The sequence below is a fragment of the Rhinolophus sinicus genome, linkage group LG01, assembly GCF_036562045.2.
Source record: "Rhinolophus sinicus isolate RSC01 linkage group LG01, ASM3656204v1, whole genome shotgun sequence".
NCBI classification, from domain to species: domain Eukaryota; kingdom Metazoa; phylum Chordata; class Mammalia; order Chiroptera; family Rhinolophidae; genus Rhinolophus; species Rhinolophus sinicus.
Window position 1 is genome coordinate 4,420,602 of NC_133751.1, and position 18,927 is coordinate 4,439,528.

The window sequence follows — 18,927 nt, forward strand, 5'->3', positions numbered from 1 at the left end:
CCCACCTGTGTGTATGAATGCTGCTTTCACGGCAGTGGCTGCTCAGGTGACCATTGCCCCATGGAGTATATTCCCAAGGCTAGAGATCTCATATGAAATGGTCTATATCTTGAAATTATTTTCATAATAAAGCTATTCTGTTCAGAGAAACTCTCTCCCTACCTCCCCTTCCTCTCAATGAACTTAGGTACAGTTTGCTTGCTCTTAGTTTGACCTTGTTCTACCTGAGATGGGCAGGGAATGGGCTGCTTTGGGATGGTGTTATAGGTTCAATTGTGTCCCCCATCAGGACATGTTGAAGGTCTCCCATCCCCCCCGTCCAGCTAGCTCAGAATGTGGCCTTCATGTGGAACTAGGTCACTGCAGATGTCATTCGTTAAGATGAGGTCACACTGGACTAGGGTGAGCCCGTAATCCAATATGACTGATGCCCTCATGACAAGGGCGGAATTCGGACACAGACACAGAGAGACATGGCCAAGTGAAGACACAGGTAGAAACTGGAGTTATGTGGCCACAAACCAAGGAATGTACAGGGCTACCAGAAGCTGGAAGAAGTTCTAGATCCATTTCTAGAGGCTTTGAAGGCAGTTTGTGCTGACAACTTGATTGCATACTTCTGGCTTCCAGAAATGTGAGAGAAGAAATTTCTGTGGTGTAAACCATCCAGTTTGTGGTACTTTGTTATGGCAGCCCCAGGAAATTAATACAGACGCCATATTGAAAAATGAAGTCAAAGGCAAAACCCAAGACAAGTGGCACAGGCAATCAGCTCATCAAATACCTTCCTTCATGTGCCGTGAATTATTCAAAACTTTTTGTACCTGTCAATTTGAAGACAGAGGCTAGCATCTCTTGGTTAGCTGTTACAGATCCTTCTAAACATGTTGCTGCCAAACAGATGACTGCTAGACTCCGCTTTCTATACTTTTGTGCAGTGGGGAAAAAAATAACCAAAAATTCAGCTTTTGACTGAATATTGAGATTAAGCTCACACACCTGCTGAGAAGGTCTGAATATGAAACTGGACAAGAGATGTCAAGGGAGACTTGGTTAGGCAAAGCGAAACTGAGACGCCATCTGTCTCTCCCTCCCACACAGTCATGCAGCTCCTTCTCTGAGAGGATTTCAGAGGGACAGGAGGTAGTCACATGATGAACAGGTAACCGTTGGATTTATTCTCAGTAATAGGTACTAATGATACCCAACATAATAACACCCAGACTTGGCTCTGGCTCACAATCTGCCTCCTCTGTGGACACATTTGTTCTCATTTACTCTCCTTCCCCTCAACTCCACACATGTTCTTTCATTTCTATGTTCTCACAAAAATGGTGGCCATTGAATAGGAAACAGTGCAGGCAAAAAAGTTGGCCAATGTACATGAAGAGGATGGTGGGGGGAGAGCGTCTCCAATGAGCGATTATAATAGATTATATTTTCTTTTTACAATGAGAGTTAAGGGTGTGCTTTTTAACCCCTTTCATTAATCCATGTCTGTTGAATCCAGATTTCTGTTGCTTTAGCTATGGTTTTGATGGTAAGATCCTTGTCAACTTGGTTTACATAGTTAAAACGAATTGGGGAATTTAACAAATAATTTTTTACTAAACCTGGAATGTATTAATACTGAAAGATCTGTGATGGAAATTCAGCACTGATTTTGTATAATCCTTTGTGGTACTTGTTATACACAGTGGATATCTCTCAAATGGGCCAGAAAAAAAGGTGGTGCCCATTAGTTAGGTGTCTTTCTTATAACATTAGCTTTTTCTTTATGACCTTCATTTATATTATTTCTCTCCATGAAATATTGGTTATTTAAAAGGATATTCTCTAATTAAAATTTAATCTCAAGACATGAAAGAAATGTGGCTTCAGTGCTAGACAGTTATAATGGCTTTATTATATCCTTGCTCAAATGACAAGCTGACGTTTTCTTAGCATGACATGAGAATAATTTCTCAAAGATATAAAAATGACTAAAACGTATGTTGGAGAAAACCCTTTTGTACTCTCTCAAGAAGAGAGCAAAGAACACAAGGAATTCGTATTCATCCCTTATAAAGGAATACTCTACTTTTATTCAACACATGTTGAATTAGACGGACGGAAAGAAAAAATTTACCATGTTGTATTCCACAGATTTTTGAATGGTACAGGATGGGTACACTCTACGCTATATTTACTATGAAAATGGTTTATCTAAGCCAGTGTAAAATGAACATGTTCTACATTGGTTTGTAAACAGTTACTAGGTGGGAAAATGTGGGGAAAAAATATAGGGAATTTTTTTTAAAAAAAAACAAGATTCACTTACCCCAGAGCAGTGAATACATACTACCACACCCCAATATGTCATTCACACTGGAATGCATTCTAGCAGGGTTTAGTAAGATTGGACACACTTCTAAAAATGTAAAGTTGACAATGCTTAGAATTTTATCAAATATTTTCAAAGAACACAGCCTGACTAATCAGTGGAGGGTTGGGGGGACGGGGCTTAAAATGACCTTTATTCCCATGGTTTTGCAATGAAGATTCAATACAGGGATGACCATAAAACGCCTTTGTAAACTGTAAAGCATATAGTTTGGTTTCTCAAGTAGTGAGTAGGTGCCTGGTGGGTTAAGACGTGGGTGGAATGGAATTGTGGAGCAATATCATGAAGGTACTAAAGAGATGGCTTTCCTTTGGGCACAGATATAATGTCCTGACCTATCTCAGACTGAATAACCCAGGACCTCAGTACCCCACCTCCTTTGACGTCTCTCCCACCTTAAAGGCTGTTGTCCAGTGTTCTATATCTCTCATACTAGTCGTTATTATTATGGTCACTTTATACCGTCATCATTTGTTTAAAGTTACAATTCATACCCGTTTCTTCGTTCATCATTCCTTTTTTCACCCCATCCTTTCCCTGAGTACACTTGCCTTTCCTGAAGCACACCCTTCAGTTACAAGGGACAGTCTGTTATTTGCAAACTCAGTTCTTACCAATTCTGAGAAATTAGCAGATGTTTTTGCTCCAGATAGCACTCTTTAGCCATTTTTTCCCTACTTTCTCTTCCTGGAATTGTAACTAGCCATATAGATTTCCATCCCTCCTCCAACTCTCTTAATCTCTCTTTTATATTTATGTTTATTTTTCTCTTTAGGCAATATTCTGGGTAATTTCTTTAGATTTATTTTACTGTACACTAATCTCCCCAACTCGGTCTAATCTAAATACTTGTATCAAGGATTATATTTTTCTTTTCTGTACATTCTACTTCGTTCTTTATCCAATTTATCTGTTTTTGACACTATCCTGTTCTTTTCTTTTATTCTCAATTGAAATTTATATTTCTGCAAACATTTTGAAAACATTCACTGCATAATCTATATTCCGTGATTCCATTTTCTGAGGTCTCCATTGTTTCTTCTGACTCTTTTCTTATGGTAAATTGCGGCGGTTTTGGGGTGGGAGCTCAGGATGAGAAGGGCAACTTGAGCCTTATCTGTAAGCATCCCTGTTGGCTCAGTCCTCTAGGAAGGACTTGCCTTCCTTCTGCCAGATGTTCTTAGAAACTGGGTCACCATAGTTTGTGTCTTGGCCTGAGGCTTCTTAGCTCCTGGCGATAGTGTAACTCCAAACCCCAAACCTGAGCAAGCCTAGTGCAATATTCGACATGTTTCCTACCCAAAGCTCAGGCAGGCACAGGCCAAGCTTTGCTAAGACTCTTTTTATCAGTCCACTCTTTTTGAGGTTGCAGCTTTCTGCAGAAGTTCCCTCAACTTGCACAGGACTAAAGACTGCTCTTTTCTGTCTGCACTGCTTCCTAGAAGAGCAAAGTTCCTACAGCACCCATCGCATTCATGAAATCTTTACTTCAGAGCATTCATTCCCTCTTCAGTTGTATATTCCCTAAGGATGTTCCTTATCTGAGAACTCTGTGGTTTATTTAAATGGATATGTATAACTTTTACCCAACATTGCTAAGTTTCTTATACCACGAACGATTTCATAATAGTTATTTGTTTATATCATCAGAAATCAGAGTTACTCCAACTTGCGTTATGACTTACTGGTCATAATAAACTCTTTGAAAAAAAAAAAGGGAAAATAAGATTACAAATAACGGACCATGCTTTCATGATAGAAATGACCAAAATCAATCAGAGGAGGAATTTTACCTCAGTATTCTAAAAGAAAATTCATCAGATGGTTGTAAAACAAAAATTCATTTAAAGTAATAAGAAATAGGAAATATATGGAGAATTGGGACTAATAATTGCTCACACTCCAAAATTGAATACTGATTTGACAGGGTATCATTGAAAAATAGAATTTTGCTGGTCGCTAGCTTCTAGCAGAGCCCAAGAAGGAGTAAACATAGGAATTGGTTATAGGTTACGAGAGCGAAGATCACGTGTCTTATGAGTAAATGTTAAGGTAGTGAGATTGCATGCGCATTGGCTTTCATTTCTGAGAGCGTTTCCCACACCAAGTGTGTTCAGTGCTGTGCTCCAGTCTGAGCCCTGAACCTCAGACAGACCAGCAGGGGTGCCAGGCACAGTCCACGGACTGACAGGGCGTGGACTGCAGCTCAAATGCTTGGCCAGGCGTCCTCAGGGCCACGCCAGTCCCTCTGCAGCTCGTACCACGTACCCATGTTCACAGGGAGTCTCGGAAACAGCTTTGTACATTCTGCAGTTGCCTTCAGCCTGAGTCTCGGAATCTGAAAAGCTGCAAAGAGACCTCAGATCCTGTTTTCCTTTTAATTTTTCCAAGGAGGTTACAAAACCCATTAAGAGTTCCTTTGCAATGAAAAATAAATGTTTTATTCAAGTGTTTATTCCTTTTTAAAGACTTTCTTTCGTTTATATTTGCCTGGGAGGTAGCCCAAGACAAAACAAAATAAAAGCCCCTGCTAAGATCTGCAGGCCAGTTATGACTCCACAGCAGGTGCGATTCCACAGTGATGTGCATTGGCGTTTATCCAGGGGGCGCTCGTGGTGTGGCGGTAAGGGCTGGATCCACCTGGAACTCCTGTTACCACTGACCCCTGGGAGGTAAGGGACTCTGCTTGGAGGTGCAGGGGGCCGATATGGACGGCAACGCCCCATCAGCCCAGACGGCCCCTGCCCTGTCTTGGCTGGGATCACTTTACCATCTTTATACCTAGAATCACTTCATTATTTGGATAACAAACTCTTCTTTCTGATAAAGGTTTATCACTTTTTAAAATATATCTTATGCTTTTGAAGGAAAGACAAAGCATCACCATTACACAAGGCTGCGATTGGGGGGAAGGGAAGAGGCATTGCACCCCAGCAACACGCCGGCTGAGCCCATCTTCAGCAGTCTTGTGAACACCAGTCACCTCGGCCAGCGCAGTGACCCACAGTCCGCGCCCCAGTCCTCTGGGAAGTCACATAGCACTGCAGAGGATCCAGGAGACAAAACCCAGCCTCTCTCAGCCCAGTCTTTACATAGCCAGGTAGACACGGTAGTGAGACTCTCACAGGTGTGCTGAGGAAATCTTGTCTAAGTTTGTCTGACGAGACCTTTTTGTAATAGTCTGACATCTGGAAGTCCATCAGTAGTGGAATGAATGGAGTCGTTCATTCGTTGGACAGATAGTTAATGAGCAAGTACTATGTGTGTGTCTCTAAATGCTGGGGATACGGCAATGAAAAAATCAGAAAAATGCATGTCCCATTGCCGTGGTTCTCACAGTTATACAATGTAGCACTGTATTTCCATTAAAAATAAATGACTAGATTTCTCTATAGCAACATGGAGAGGGCTTAAGAAAACAAATTGTTAGGTGGAAAAAGCCAGTTTTCCCATAAGTGGTAAGCTATTTATGTAAACTTGAAAGAAAGAAAGAAAGAAAGAAAGAAAGAAAGAAAGAAAGAAAGAAAGAAAGAAAGAAAGAAAGAAAGAAAGAAAGAAAGAAAGAAAGAAAGAAAGAAAGAAAGAAAACGCAGAGCACCATGACGCATAGTTCACGGATGCATGTATGTGTGTGACAGAAGAAAAGCTGTAAACTGGGAATATAGACACTTAATCCCTGATAACAGTGGCTTTTAGGAGAAAAAGAGAAGACCTGGGAGGGAGTAAAGGAGAAATTTACCTTTTCCTGTAAAGTTTTCTTTCTTTCATTAAAATACGTATCAGGAAGTGTTAACAATGGCCAGTTCTGAGAGATGGGAACACAGATGAGCATTTTATGTCTGCGTGGGTGGTCCGTGCTTCATCAATTAAATGACAAATGGCAGGAGCAGGTGCAGAGGATGGAGGAGAGGACAAGTGAGGACAAGATGGAAGAAAATAAGCCCCATGAGGCCGGAACTGCGTAAAGGACTGGTCTTGTGTGCACCTCAGAGACCCCTTGCTGCAAAATGGAGCCCATCTCTGCCGTGTCTCTGCCTTGCCTCCTGCGGCCTGGCTGGCTTTGCCCGAGAGTCACCGTCTCACTGTCCAGTTTCGGCAACATCTTTTGCACCTTCCCTGCTCTGCTCTCAACCGTTGTCCCTACTCACACACTACAATTCACCCTTTGCTGCTCGTGGGCTCTTGCCTCGCGATCCGAAAATCATCCACCGCCAACTGTCCTGGCACCGACCCCTGGACCCCCTGGAACCCCTTTTACTGCTCATGGCTTCAGTGGTGTAGCTCAGCAAGTTCCTCCCTCGAGCGCCTGTGCTGTGCTTCCCTGCGTCACCCCCTTTGCGCCTGTCCCGGCCTTCTGCCAACCCCGAGTTCTCTGTATCGCCACAGGGAGATGTTGCATAGTACCTTGTCCTGAGCCAATCCATCTTTCCTTTCTATCCCTTTCTTCCAGGAACCGTGTGTAACTCACCTCTTCTCGGAAGCATCATGAATATAGTGCGTCTCAAATTTTGGTCATTCATGAAACACCTTTATGCTTTCTGCAGTCACTGAATACTATCTACACTATTAAATGTTTTTTAAATAACTCATTTTCTTAAATCAATATGATTATTTAAAAAATTGCATTGCTACCTTAAATAGTATTACTAGCCGTATGTATGTAGTAAATTATATATTAAATATAGTAAATATATATTACTATATATTATATTATATATATCTGTATTTTTTTGTTTCCGTATTTATATATATAAGTATCTAAATATGGAAACAAAGCAAAATGATAATATTCAATGCTGGCCAGGTGCAGTTGCCTTCCAAAGGGTCTCAGCTAGTTAGGCGCATAGCTGGTGGGTAGATAAAGGCACCCTCCCAAGGTTTTCCCTTTGAAAGTATCAGGAATGAGGAGACTTCTACAGGGGCAAAATTCTCGCTATGTGTTCTAGCGGCATTTCTCTGCAGAGTCTCATCAGCCTGTAGTCCAACAGTAGTTCCCACCCCACTCTCATTAAGCATAGGTGTATTATGTTCCAGTTTTTGTGTACGTGGCACTTATGTATATCCAAGTGGCACTGTTTTACCCTGCTTTGTTTGGTTTGTCCTTCTATTTTATGGTGTGTTTTCTTTCTCTATAACTAAGAATTAGCCTTTAGTAACAGGGTTACCTTCAATTTCATTGCTAGGTCTGCGTATTGCGGGCAATTGCTCTGTGACTGTATTAATAGTATTTTGTTACAAAAGGTACTGCTAGGCGATGGATTTCATGATCAGCTAGATCTGGGGAAGCCATTTAGAGAGTTGGGTTCTGGTCACAGAGGAAGGCTCTGGGACACGGAAGCTCTACCGAACCCCATTGGGTCAGGACATTTACATGACTTGCTTTCTACCGTGGGTGTTTCTGTATGTATACACTTGATACACATTGTTTGAGTGGCTCATTAAACTCATTATAATTCCCTTAGACATCATTATGTGTCATCGGGAAACAGACAGAATCCTAGACCATCAAGTGATATGGCTTGAAAAAGAAATCCGCTGTTTTGTCTGCCACTGTTGCTATCAGTGCAGCCAAGTCTGTGGCCAGTGCGCAAAGGGAAGACTTTAAGAATCCCAAACATAGAAGGATTATTAGACACGCTTGGACATGGGGAGCATAGTCACAAAAAAGAACAGCTAGATCTCCAGGATGCTGAGCAGGGCTCGGCAAACAGATTTTTACTCTGACGCACAGTAGGAAATACATAGTAAAAAAATACATGTTATATTGGGACCCAGTGTGCACATACATATACTTAGACACATACATGCACACGCACACACACACACACACACACACACACACACACTCACTCCTATGCAGGCACATATGAACTAAAACAAAGCCTTCATAAACTATCCCTACTACTTGTGATGCATGTGATTTATTCTATCTACTCTATTTTATTTATTTGAAAATAAAATTACAGTCCATGAAATCGATTCCACAATCCATTAATAGGTCACTACCCACTGTGTGAAAAACCACCACCCCGTAATATTAAGTGGCCACAACACAGTGTCTATTTTCATTCCTAATGGTCCCTGTTTTTCCAATTTTTTTTTTCCATAACCAGTCATATGTCATCTGCATCAGGCAGACTAGCATGATAGTTACTTCTCACTGTGTTTCACGAATAAGCCCAGGGTCTTCTATTCCGTTTGGGTCCAGAACATAGACGGGATAAAGACAGCGTCACCGTGGATCCAGGGCTGTGCTTTGTTCCTCCTTCACTTCCTTTACCTTTTTGAACACGTTGCTTTTTAATCAGTATCACACACACCCGTGATGGGAACAGACAATCAACATGAACTATGCATTCCCTTTCAGCCTCAAAAATCAGAAAGCTCGTGGGACAGGAAATAATGTGGATGCCCCTCTTCCAAATACTGTTAGTTAACCTGATGCAGTGAGCCAGCCTAATAACATTCTTTTTCCTACCCTTTCTACAATTTATAAGGGGCTATTTTAAATTCCCCCAAATCCAAAATACGTCCCCCACAGACAGCCAGTGCCATACCCCAAGGCTGTTCCTTCCCAGGAAAGACATCCTTCTGCACCCATTCAGCACCCCTCCCCCAAACCTGAGTCACCCTGACCACATCTTTTTGCCTCACTTCAGCACCCAGACCAATTCCACGTCCTGCCAAGTCTATTTGTAAAATGCATCTTATTCCAGTTCCTGAACAGAGCTCAATGTTTCCCACCTCAGGACTTTTGCACGTGCTTAACGTTCTTTGTTTTGCTCAGCCCTACTCTTTCCAGCTATTGTGCCACATCTGAAACGCAGCCTCCACGGAAACCCTTAGTCTCATGTCTCCTGTCTAAATAGCTCCCCCTTATCTATTTCAACATCCATGTCTTAATTATCTTAGGAGACTTCATCATAGTTCGTGATTGTTCTCTTTGTCTATTTACTGTTGTCTCTCACCCCGACTGAAATATTTGCTCCTAGAGGTTGGAGCAAAACCATTTTGTTCATCATATAAATACAATTCAAGTTTTTTATGCTTCTTGGACTCTTTAAAAATCCTGAAAATAATTCATTTAGAAAGCCAGTTCTATTCTTTCTAAGGATTTATTCTATAAAATAACTAGAAATCTAACTAGAGGAAAGATTAATGACAGACTCGAATGTCTGCTCAAGAGTGAAGATCTGATCATTAAAAGCCTAAATAGGGTAATTAGGTATTCCGTCGGAATGCAGCGTGCGCGCTTAAATTAGTAGTGTCTAATTGAGCCTCATTTAACTGCAGGAGAATTTCACTGAGAGAATTTTATTTACATAAGAAAAATGTCTAAGTAAGATTGCTTTGAGAGAACTTAAACAGATAGATGCCAAATTACTCCTTCCTGATCAAACCCAGCCCAGGGTTGCTAGCTTATTTCTCATGCCCCGTGTACACAGGTCATGTCACTCTTTCTGGCCAAGTGGTTTCTTCCAGGCAGTTCAAGGACCAAGTTGGGGCTTCATGATTCTTGGACGTCTTGATGATACTTTCATAAACAGAACAGGCCCCCAACAATACGATGCCTTATTTTCTTGAGCCTATTTTTGGAAAAACATCAAAATACGTATGTCAATAATATCCAAACAAGCATTCAATGCAGGATCTGTAAGGGGGGAGAGAAAGAGCAGGTAAGTCAGGCAAATAGGGGGTCACTTGTTCTCGGAGAGGTTGCTGTCATTCAGGGAGGCAGGGCGAACACAGGCAAAGCACCAGATGGAATGCAGTTAGGTGTAAAGTCTTCTGTTATCACAACAGTTCCAGAAAAGCAGGGGATCACTCCTCTCCATAGCGGATTAAACTTCAGGTTTAGGTGTTTGGAGGGGAAGGATTACAAAGATCAGGGTAAATATCTAACGCCCTCCACTCTGCTTTTAAGCATGCGCAGATGTGATCAGATTGAAAACCAAGCAAAATGAAAGGCCATTTTTGACACATTTACTCCGAACATAAATATTTTCCTAGATTTCTCTGCTTCCCCTCTGCCATGTTGCTCAGATGAGTTTGGTCTACACCTGCTGTGTCCATATGCTTGCCACCCACTGACACCTTCTTCAAAATAAATTTCAACTGCACAAGTAATGCACTAATCGAGCCTTTTAAAGATATTCAAATCCATGCGACTATGAAATAAAACATACTTCTCCCTTCCCTTCCCCTAATCGATTCATGATTTCAGAAGCAAGTACAGTTAACATTTTGGTGGATATCTGCTGACGCCTTCTTCTCTGTTCATTTATATACACTAATTTACACACACACACACACACACACACATTGCCTTTTGTATATAACCTTGTATATTGTTCTGTAATCACTTTATGTTATGTCTAGAAGATTTTTCCATGGAGTATGTATACATTTACCTTACTGTTTTTCAAATGGCTGCATGGTATGGATGCACCCTAATTTGTTTATTTATGTATTCACCCCTTGATGGGCATTTAGGTTTGTTTACAATTTTTAATTTTTTTAAACAATGCTGCAGTGCAGTTTGTGTGTATACATTGGTGTGCAGTGTGCACACACATGTGTTTCCATTGATAGTGTCTTCGAAGGCAACTAGTTGGATCAAAATGTATTCAGTCCTTATATTTGAAATATGCTAGCAGATTGCCCACCAGAAAGCAAATGGCTTTACCAATTTATGCTCTTACCAGGAGGTGTTCGTGTCCCCGCACCCTTGTCAAGACTACACATTATCAAATATTTACATTTTTTTCTAATCTCCTGGAGGAAAATAACATCTTATTTTAATAGTCAAATCTAAATAAATTATGTTCACAAATCAATTAACATCTAATTAATTTCATTTGTGGAAAATTGACATTTTTTGCAATATTGTGTGTGTAATCCTGAAATTTGATATGCCTCCCCATTTATCCAGGTCCTCTACCATATCCTTTGGCAATGATTTGTGGTGTTTTTAAGTTCATTTCATATATTATTGGCTGCTTATAGCTAGATACTTCATAGCTTTATTGATTTCGCAAGTGGGATATTTTATTGCAGATTACAGCTATCCTTGAGTGCCTTTCTCTAGCAGGTACTTACATGGCCATTCTTATCTAATATCACAGTATCCTCAAGGTCATGTTGCCCATTGTACAGAAGAGGAAACTGAGGCTCATTTAGGTTCCATTTCTATGTAGGTTTTGTTGATAGGAATACGCAGAGCTGAGATGTTTGTACCATCCTTTTTGGAAGTTCTCTCTTCTACTTTCATAATCCCACACCCTCCTGGGTTGCTGTTTCTCTTCTCTGTTGCTGTGTCTTTTACGTGCCCTCTTCCTTCTCTCCCCCCAGGGGTTGTTGGGCATCATCCCCATAAAAGTTTCCTCAACGTGCATGTTCCCCAAAACTCTGCCTCCAGCTTCACTGTTATCATGTATTACTCGAAGTGACCCAATTCCTGTCTTCCCTAAAATAGAGATACCCTCGCTCAGCTTTCCTGCCCTGTCAATGCTTTCAGTCCCATGGGTCCCACAGACTCAACTCTGGACTGAGCTTCTCCCCAACCAACTTGTGTTGATTCTTTAGTTCCCATGTTTCTGTGCACATCACCTCTGTTCCACACCACTGTTCCTGCACTTGGTCCCGGCCTTGCCATCTCTCACTCCATCCTTGACCCAGAGTCTGGGAGCATAGGGGGTGAGGGTTTAAGCTCCCAGCCGGAATGCCAGGGCATCAAGCTGGCTGAGATACGTACAGGTGTGTGCACACAGGCACACACTTCCCCTCTGTTCCTCACTCTTCTCATCTGTACAAAATGGGAATAATAACAGTACCTGCCTTGTGGTGTCATTGCAAGAACTACATGGGCCCAAACACATATCTTTGGCGCAATAGTGGCTCACGCTAAGCACCATATCAATTGGCTCTGGTTAGGAGTAGTGTTCATGCCAAGATGTCTCTGTGTCCCAATGTCTGGTGTTTATAAGGACAACCCACATTGGATCAGGGCCCGCCCTATCCAGTATCACCTCATCGTAATTCCATCTGCAGTGAGTGACCCATTTCCAAGGAAGGTCACATTCTGAGGTCCTGGGGGTTATTACAACTTAGGAATTTTGGAGGAGACCAAATTCAACCTATAACACCAGGTTAGACACCTTATCTTAGGGGCTTACTCCTTTCTCTCTCATATACAACCTTCAACATAATTTTCTTTAAACAGTCATTTTTATCAGGCCACTCAGTTGCTCAAGAATATCTGTAGTTTCTTCATGGCTGCATCTAATCATAGCTTGACACGGACACATCACATCACGGAATAGACATGCCTCAGAACCAGTGAGTTAAATTCCATTCCAAGTTACATCTGAATTAAGAGAAATTGATAACTTTAAAGTTATCATACTATACATATACATGTATATATACATATATATATATATATATACACACACACACACACATAAATACATATACATATGTATGTATATTTCACTTCTGTTTTAGTTCATCCTAATTTAACTTTCAAACTAAAAATGTAAATACCCATTCAGAGGCTTGTCTCATTCCTAATGCTGTATACTTAGAACTTAGATTTGAATCTTGCGTTCCTCTAATTTTTCAGAAACTGTTATGAAAACTGATTAGAAGAAAGCGCAGTTTCATTTCACAGTATGGCTGTCAATTGGAGGTGGCAGGCACAGCTGATAAAAGTTTCATGGTGTTGCATTACCATTTGGCATCTTATTAGAAGAACCATCTGTTCTTTTAATTACTATTAACTCACTTCAGATTGCAATAGCAAAAAACCCCTAAGATATATTTCTGACTAAGTGAAAAATCAAATACGCTTTTAAAATCTTCCTGAAAATGATATTGTCTCCATTGAAGATCTAACAGCCTGGCCGCACAGGAAAAAGACAGACAGCATCATGAAAGACTAATTAACACCAAAATCTTAAAATGTGCTCATCTTTACATAAGAATATATTAGAGTCACTCCTAGAGGCGAAACCATCTTTTTATGTTTTATACATGAGCAAGTTTCATGTTGAAATCTAAAAGGAGGTATTTTTGAGTGCTTTCTTTTTCCCCAGACTTAAGAAGAGTCATTTTGTACACAAACAATGACAGACTGTTCCATCCGCTTGTATCTTTAACAAATATTTTCGGATGGCACAGCCAAGCACTTCTCTGTGTAATGGAGGAGAAAAGTTGAGCAAGGCACGCTGAGTTCCTGCTATTCTAGTAGGAGGAGAGAAATGTCCAACAAGTCTCCAACATACACAAGATAACTGTACAACCATGTCATAAAATCAAGAGCTCTGAGCACGAGTGACCATGAATGTGCTTAATGTGGGCTGACATTGCTGGAGAGTTGACTTAGGAACTGAGACCAAAATGACAGGATGGAGCCAGCCAGGTAGAGACCTGCACTCAGAGCCTTCCAGGTAGGGCTATTAAAAGGACCGTGTGGCCGGGGCACGGTGGAAGAGGGAGAGAGTGGAGGAGTGAGTCTCGGACTTGTGGTCTAAGCCTAAACCGTGGTAGTCCACCATGATTGGGGATAGTCTAAATGAGCTAAGTGATCCACTGTGTTAAATGACCAGGGGTGTTGAGTGGAGAATGGGCTGAGAGGAGGGGGAGTGGAAATGGGTGTTAAGACCCTTACACCTGGGGGTTTCAGTGGAAAAGGAGGTTCAGCATATATCTTAGAAGAAGAAATAAACAGACCTGTTAGATAAGACATGAGGGGTGAGGAATGAATCATTTGGCAAACTTCAGAGGGTGTATCTGATGTTCAGATACTGACAAATATGCCAGATAATATTCAAATAACATGATGATTGTGGAGGAGGTCCCCGAGTTTCTGTGAAGATCCCTTTCTACTACAGAAAGGATGTCTGAGGAAAATGTCTGTATGGCACCCCTGTCCACTGCCCCTCACTGGGATGCATAACGTCTGTCTGAACCCCAGGAGCTGTCGCTCTCTGTTCTGCACTACTTGGTACTGCACCATCAGAAAGAATGTGCCGTAGAGCTTCTGCCCAGTGTGTGCCTACAACATTCCGAATTGTGCAAAGGCCCCGTTTTGTTTAGCAGTTTTATCTCTGTTGATAGAAATATCCCTCTAGCTTAGCCAGGCTAGCTGAACTGCTACCAATCTGGGTTTATTTTAGTGGCCCTAACATACAAGCTCATGTCAACTAACATTGGAGAACCACTTCAGCATTTACTTGTAACCCATTTACTCTTAGTTTACGTAAATTTCTAACAGCTTTGGTCAGTCTGGTTTCTACCTCTCAGCATACTGAATGTGTCACATTGTGAGCGTGTTGACAGGGATATCAACAGCTAATAGTGTGGTAGTGAAAGAAGGAACAGATAAACTCTTAAAGACAGAACCAGGGGCTTAAACACCTGGGGACCATTTAGTGAATGTTGAAATATTTCTGAGATATTTTTCTAATATCTGAGCAGCAAAGATCAATAATCAGTGTCAGCAATGATGACCCTGAACCCAAAAATCATTCACTGTTGTTCAAGTGACTGACTTGCAAAGTGTTTAACATGACAAAAAGTATGTGTTATATTTTAGAAACGTTTCCATCTAAAATGCTGATAGTTTTCCAAGGGAAATACAGTTACCTATAAATTTTGGCTTTGCAGAGTTATATGTTACCAGACAGTTCTGAATAGTAAAGGGGTGTGTGTGTGTGTGTGTGTGTGTGTGTGTGTGTGTGTGTTAGATAGATAGATGATAGATAGAAAGTATGTAGTTTATTATTATCAATATTAATATCAATATTTTATATTTTAATATTTTCCAATTTTAATGGAAATAGATTTTCCTATTTTAATGGAAGTACATTTAAGGAAGTGAACAAACTATTTTAAATTATACAAAAACCTCTTGTAACGTAAGGAAGGAAGTGGGGCACAGTGGCACGTTAGGGAGTAGTTAAGATGATTCCTTGTTACCACGGAGCCAAAATAACTCTGCTGTGCCTGGTCCCCTAAGAGTTTCATGAATCTCAGCAGTTCAGACTGAGCCCTAGGACTCTGGGCCCTTGTGGGCCTCCCCTAATCAAAGGCTTCTATTCTTCATCCTAATTTTATGTTTTAAAATGTTGATCAATTTTGAGATGGGTTTCAATGAGAAATGAAGGCCCAGACAGAGATATTTCAAGTTAAGTACAGTAATTCAGTCAACATCTTCTCCCGTCCTGTGACTATCTCAGAAAACATTTAAGACAAACAAGGTTCAAGTTTTTCTGAAATGATGTGTCTTGAGAGAGTCTTAATTAGCATGCTAAGTGAGTAACATAAAAATAAAGTTAGCTATTGTCGGAGCAAAGCGAGTGATTAGATGACACATGCCTGGAGAATTGAGGCCTGTCAGGAGTCAGTGGGTACAGTGCTGCTCTCTCCAATGCCTTTGCCAGCACGTCTGAGGAATATACAGAATGCTTCCACTTAACATTTGCCGCTGCTGGTGCCCTGTCAATTCTAATGAAAATACTCCATATTGGAAAGGTGACAGAAAGTACGTGCATAATATTTTCTTGTCCCCCTTTGCTGTCTGTCATTCTGTACTTTAAAGGAATTGGTTATTAAAGCATTATATAAGTATGCAAAACATATTGAAAAAGAAAAAAAATACTTCAATTATACACAATATACACTGGTAGGAAATGCTTGGTATGTGATGACATATGACAAGTGGTAAAAGGTATTTTTAGTTGCTTTTGTTTGGGTGGAGTTTAAAGCAGAAATATCTAGCATGTACAGCATCAGCTTTTCCAGCTATTCTAATAAGTATTGTATTTATAGACTATTTAAAATAAGTAACTGCATGGAATTGTTTAAAAAGTGAATTTATCACTTAAAGATATTTGATACTATTTTTAATTTGTGTTCTTTTGAAAATCTTATGGTAAATCCATATTTGTATTAGATTTTTTTCCTCTTCAATTCCTTTCAAATTGCTCTCATTGTGCATAAGAAACCATAAGCTGTTTTAATTTTATTTGAGCAACTTATCTATGAATAAAGTATAGTCCTTGCAAGAAATAACCAAGGGCTGTAGAAAATGTGTTCACAACATAAATATTTCAGACCTATTATCAATGAAGTCAAGTCCCCTGGTAAATTCTTATTCAAATAAACCAAAGAGAATTCTAATGAGCCTAAGGGAAACAAACAATAAAAGAAGGTGACTTTTTGGTATTTTAGTCTTTACTCAAAGAGACAAAATTATATTCTCTTTCAAGAAGCATTGCAACAGATGCAGAAATATTCCCTAGAAAAGAGTCCCACAAGGAAGAAAGTGTACTGAGTCACCCACCATGTAGGTGCAGCAGTTCACTTTGAGGTTTACTCTTTTGGCTCTGTTTGGTTTATTATCAAATTGTAATTGAACAGTGAATTGTAGATATTTACATTTTCAAAGGAAAAGACCATCTTCATCCTTTTTAATGCCACACTGATATTCGATCTCTAAATCTTGGCCATTTCTGTACAGCTGAGTTGTACAAGCGGGCATCACCGGTCACACAGAGTACATTGTACCCTGCACTGATATGAAAGCAGAAGGACTGAGTATGGCGTTTTTGCCCCTGAGGTGAAAATAGTTATTGTCTGTTATTTGAGTAGAAATTAAGAAATAGCAGCATACTCTAAAACATTGAATGTAAGAGGGATTGATCTTTCCTTAGAATGTAGTGATGTGTTTCTTATTGTGAGAAAATTAGATAGTCTTTCCTGGGAAGTTTGTGGACTATTCTATTGCTTTATTTTTGTGCATTTATTGAAATACCTCAAACTGAGGCAAATATTTACACTTACATGAGGTAGAAATTTATAAGTGAAAGTTAATAGTCCCTTAATTTGTCACATTCTGAAAGATGATCAAAGAAAATTGACTAATTTCGTTATGTACCAATTTTATGCCAACTCTATTGCTATACAATAAATACATGACCTAGACCTAAAAAATTAATTTATGACATTACATTTTCTAAGTATATATTTATTGTATAGCATTCTTACAGAAAACTCCTGATTTAGGCTAGTTGAAAACTGAAAGTAGCTTGGACCTTTAAAGTAACACACACACCTATGATCAGCCCTTGCATGGTTTCTTCAGGTGAAAAATACTCATTCAGTAACTTTGTTTATGTGACCGGGTTGCTTTGGTTCTGCTTTAACTGGATGATCATTTCCCTCTATTTCAGGATCTAGATTTCTCATCACATCCACGGGAGCCTTGTATATTAAAGATGTACAGAATGAAGATGGATTGTATAACTACCGCTGTATCACGCGACACAGATACACTGGGGAGACGAGGCAGAGCAACAGTGCCAGACTTTTTGTATCAGGTAAATGCTCATCAACACTGTTTCTGCTCTTCCTTTGTCAGTGTCCTGAGATGGCTCAACCAAAAGTGTGGATTCCGTGACTAAAATGAAGCCCTCAGGTTTTTTTTTTTCTTTTTTTCCAAAATAGCTTAGCAATTTAAGGTGCTTTTTTGTTTGGTTGGTTGGTTTTTGTTTTTTATTAACCAATACCAACACAATGCAATACAATAGAAATACAGATGTTCCAAGTGAAGTCATTGCACATGTGTAGAATTCCAAATTCCTGTGGCCCAATATGATTTCTATTTGGAAGACAACACCTCCTTGCCCTATGTTTTTGTATAATCTGTCATTGACAGTGCCAACCAGCACCATGATGCCTCCCACCAAGCAGAGCTGAGGGAGAAGAGCAGGGTTCTATGGAACAAATCTCTTGTTCCACATAGCATGTCTACAATGTTGGGAAAATTACCCGTATCTAAAGTTAAAGGGGTAGTCACACTCTTTCACCCCCATCCAGGATTATTCCCAAGTGAAGGAAATCTGAGAGCAGTTGATTCCACTCTGATAAATATGTGCGTTTTGTGCCTTCTTTCATGGGATATATCCTTTGAGAAAAGATCAACCTTTTGCATAATCTTCAAAACTGGCTTGTTATTGGCCCATCCGTCAAACAAATGAGCATGCAGTGATGCATTTGCACTTCATGGAGCAGTCTAAAGGTGTGGAAAGTCCATCTCAGAATTAGAAAATCAAATATAAAGTATCGGACCTCTGCCCGTTAGAGCATAAAATTGTTCCATGCAATAAATATCTTAATTTTGTTTTAATGATGCTTTGTGTGGGAGAAGTGATGGAAAGTTGTTATACATAGGGGTAATTAAAACCGTTGTCACCCGAACACCTACTGACTGTCCTGATAATGCCCTATTTGGATACCTCTTTCCCATTCACATCCTCAAAATAACCAAAGCCCACCTGTTTTTCAAAGTACACCACAAAAAGATATCAGAATTAAGTGATTTCTCCTCCGAACTTGAAACTATTTTTTCTTACCTGTTCTGTGTCACGGCAACTGTTACTTTTGCCCTTGTTATAGTTATGGTTTGTTGCTTCTGTTAAGGAAAATTCTTAATGCTAAATGATGAGACATGGGCAGTGACTGCAAACTGCTATTCTAAA

The 18,927-nt window shown here is 40.1% G+C and overlaps 1 protein-coding gene across 2 annotated transcripts in view; it reads left to right on the top strand.

Annotated features, from left to right (window-relative positions):
- The window catches only part of DSCAM (DS cell adhesion molecule), a 639,047-nt gene that overhangs the window by 354,874 nt on the left and 265,246 nt on the right, over positions 1 to 18,927 (top strand). For both annotated transcript variants that reach the window (XM_019745768.2, XM_019745769.2), the window contains exon 4: positions 17,620 to 17,766. In XM_019745768.2, coding sequence (XP_019601327.2) covers positions 17,620 to 17,766 — 147 coding nt within the window. The remainder of the gene's footprint in view (positions 1 to 17,619; positions 17,767 to 18,927) is intronic.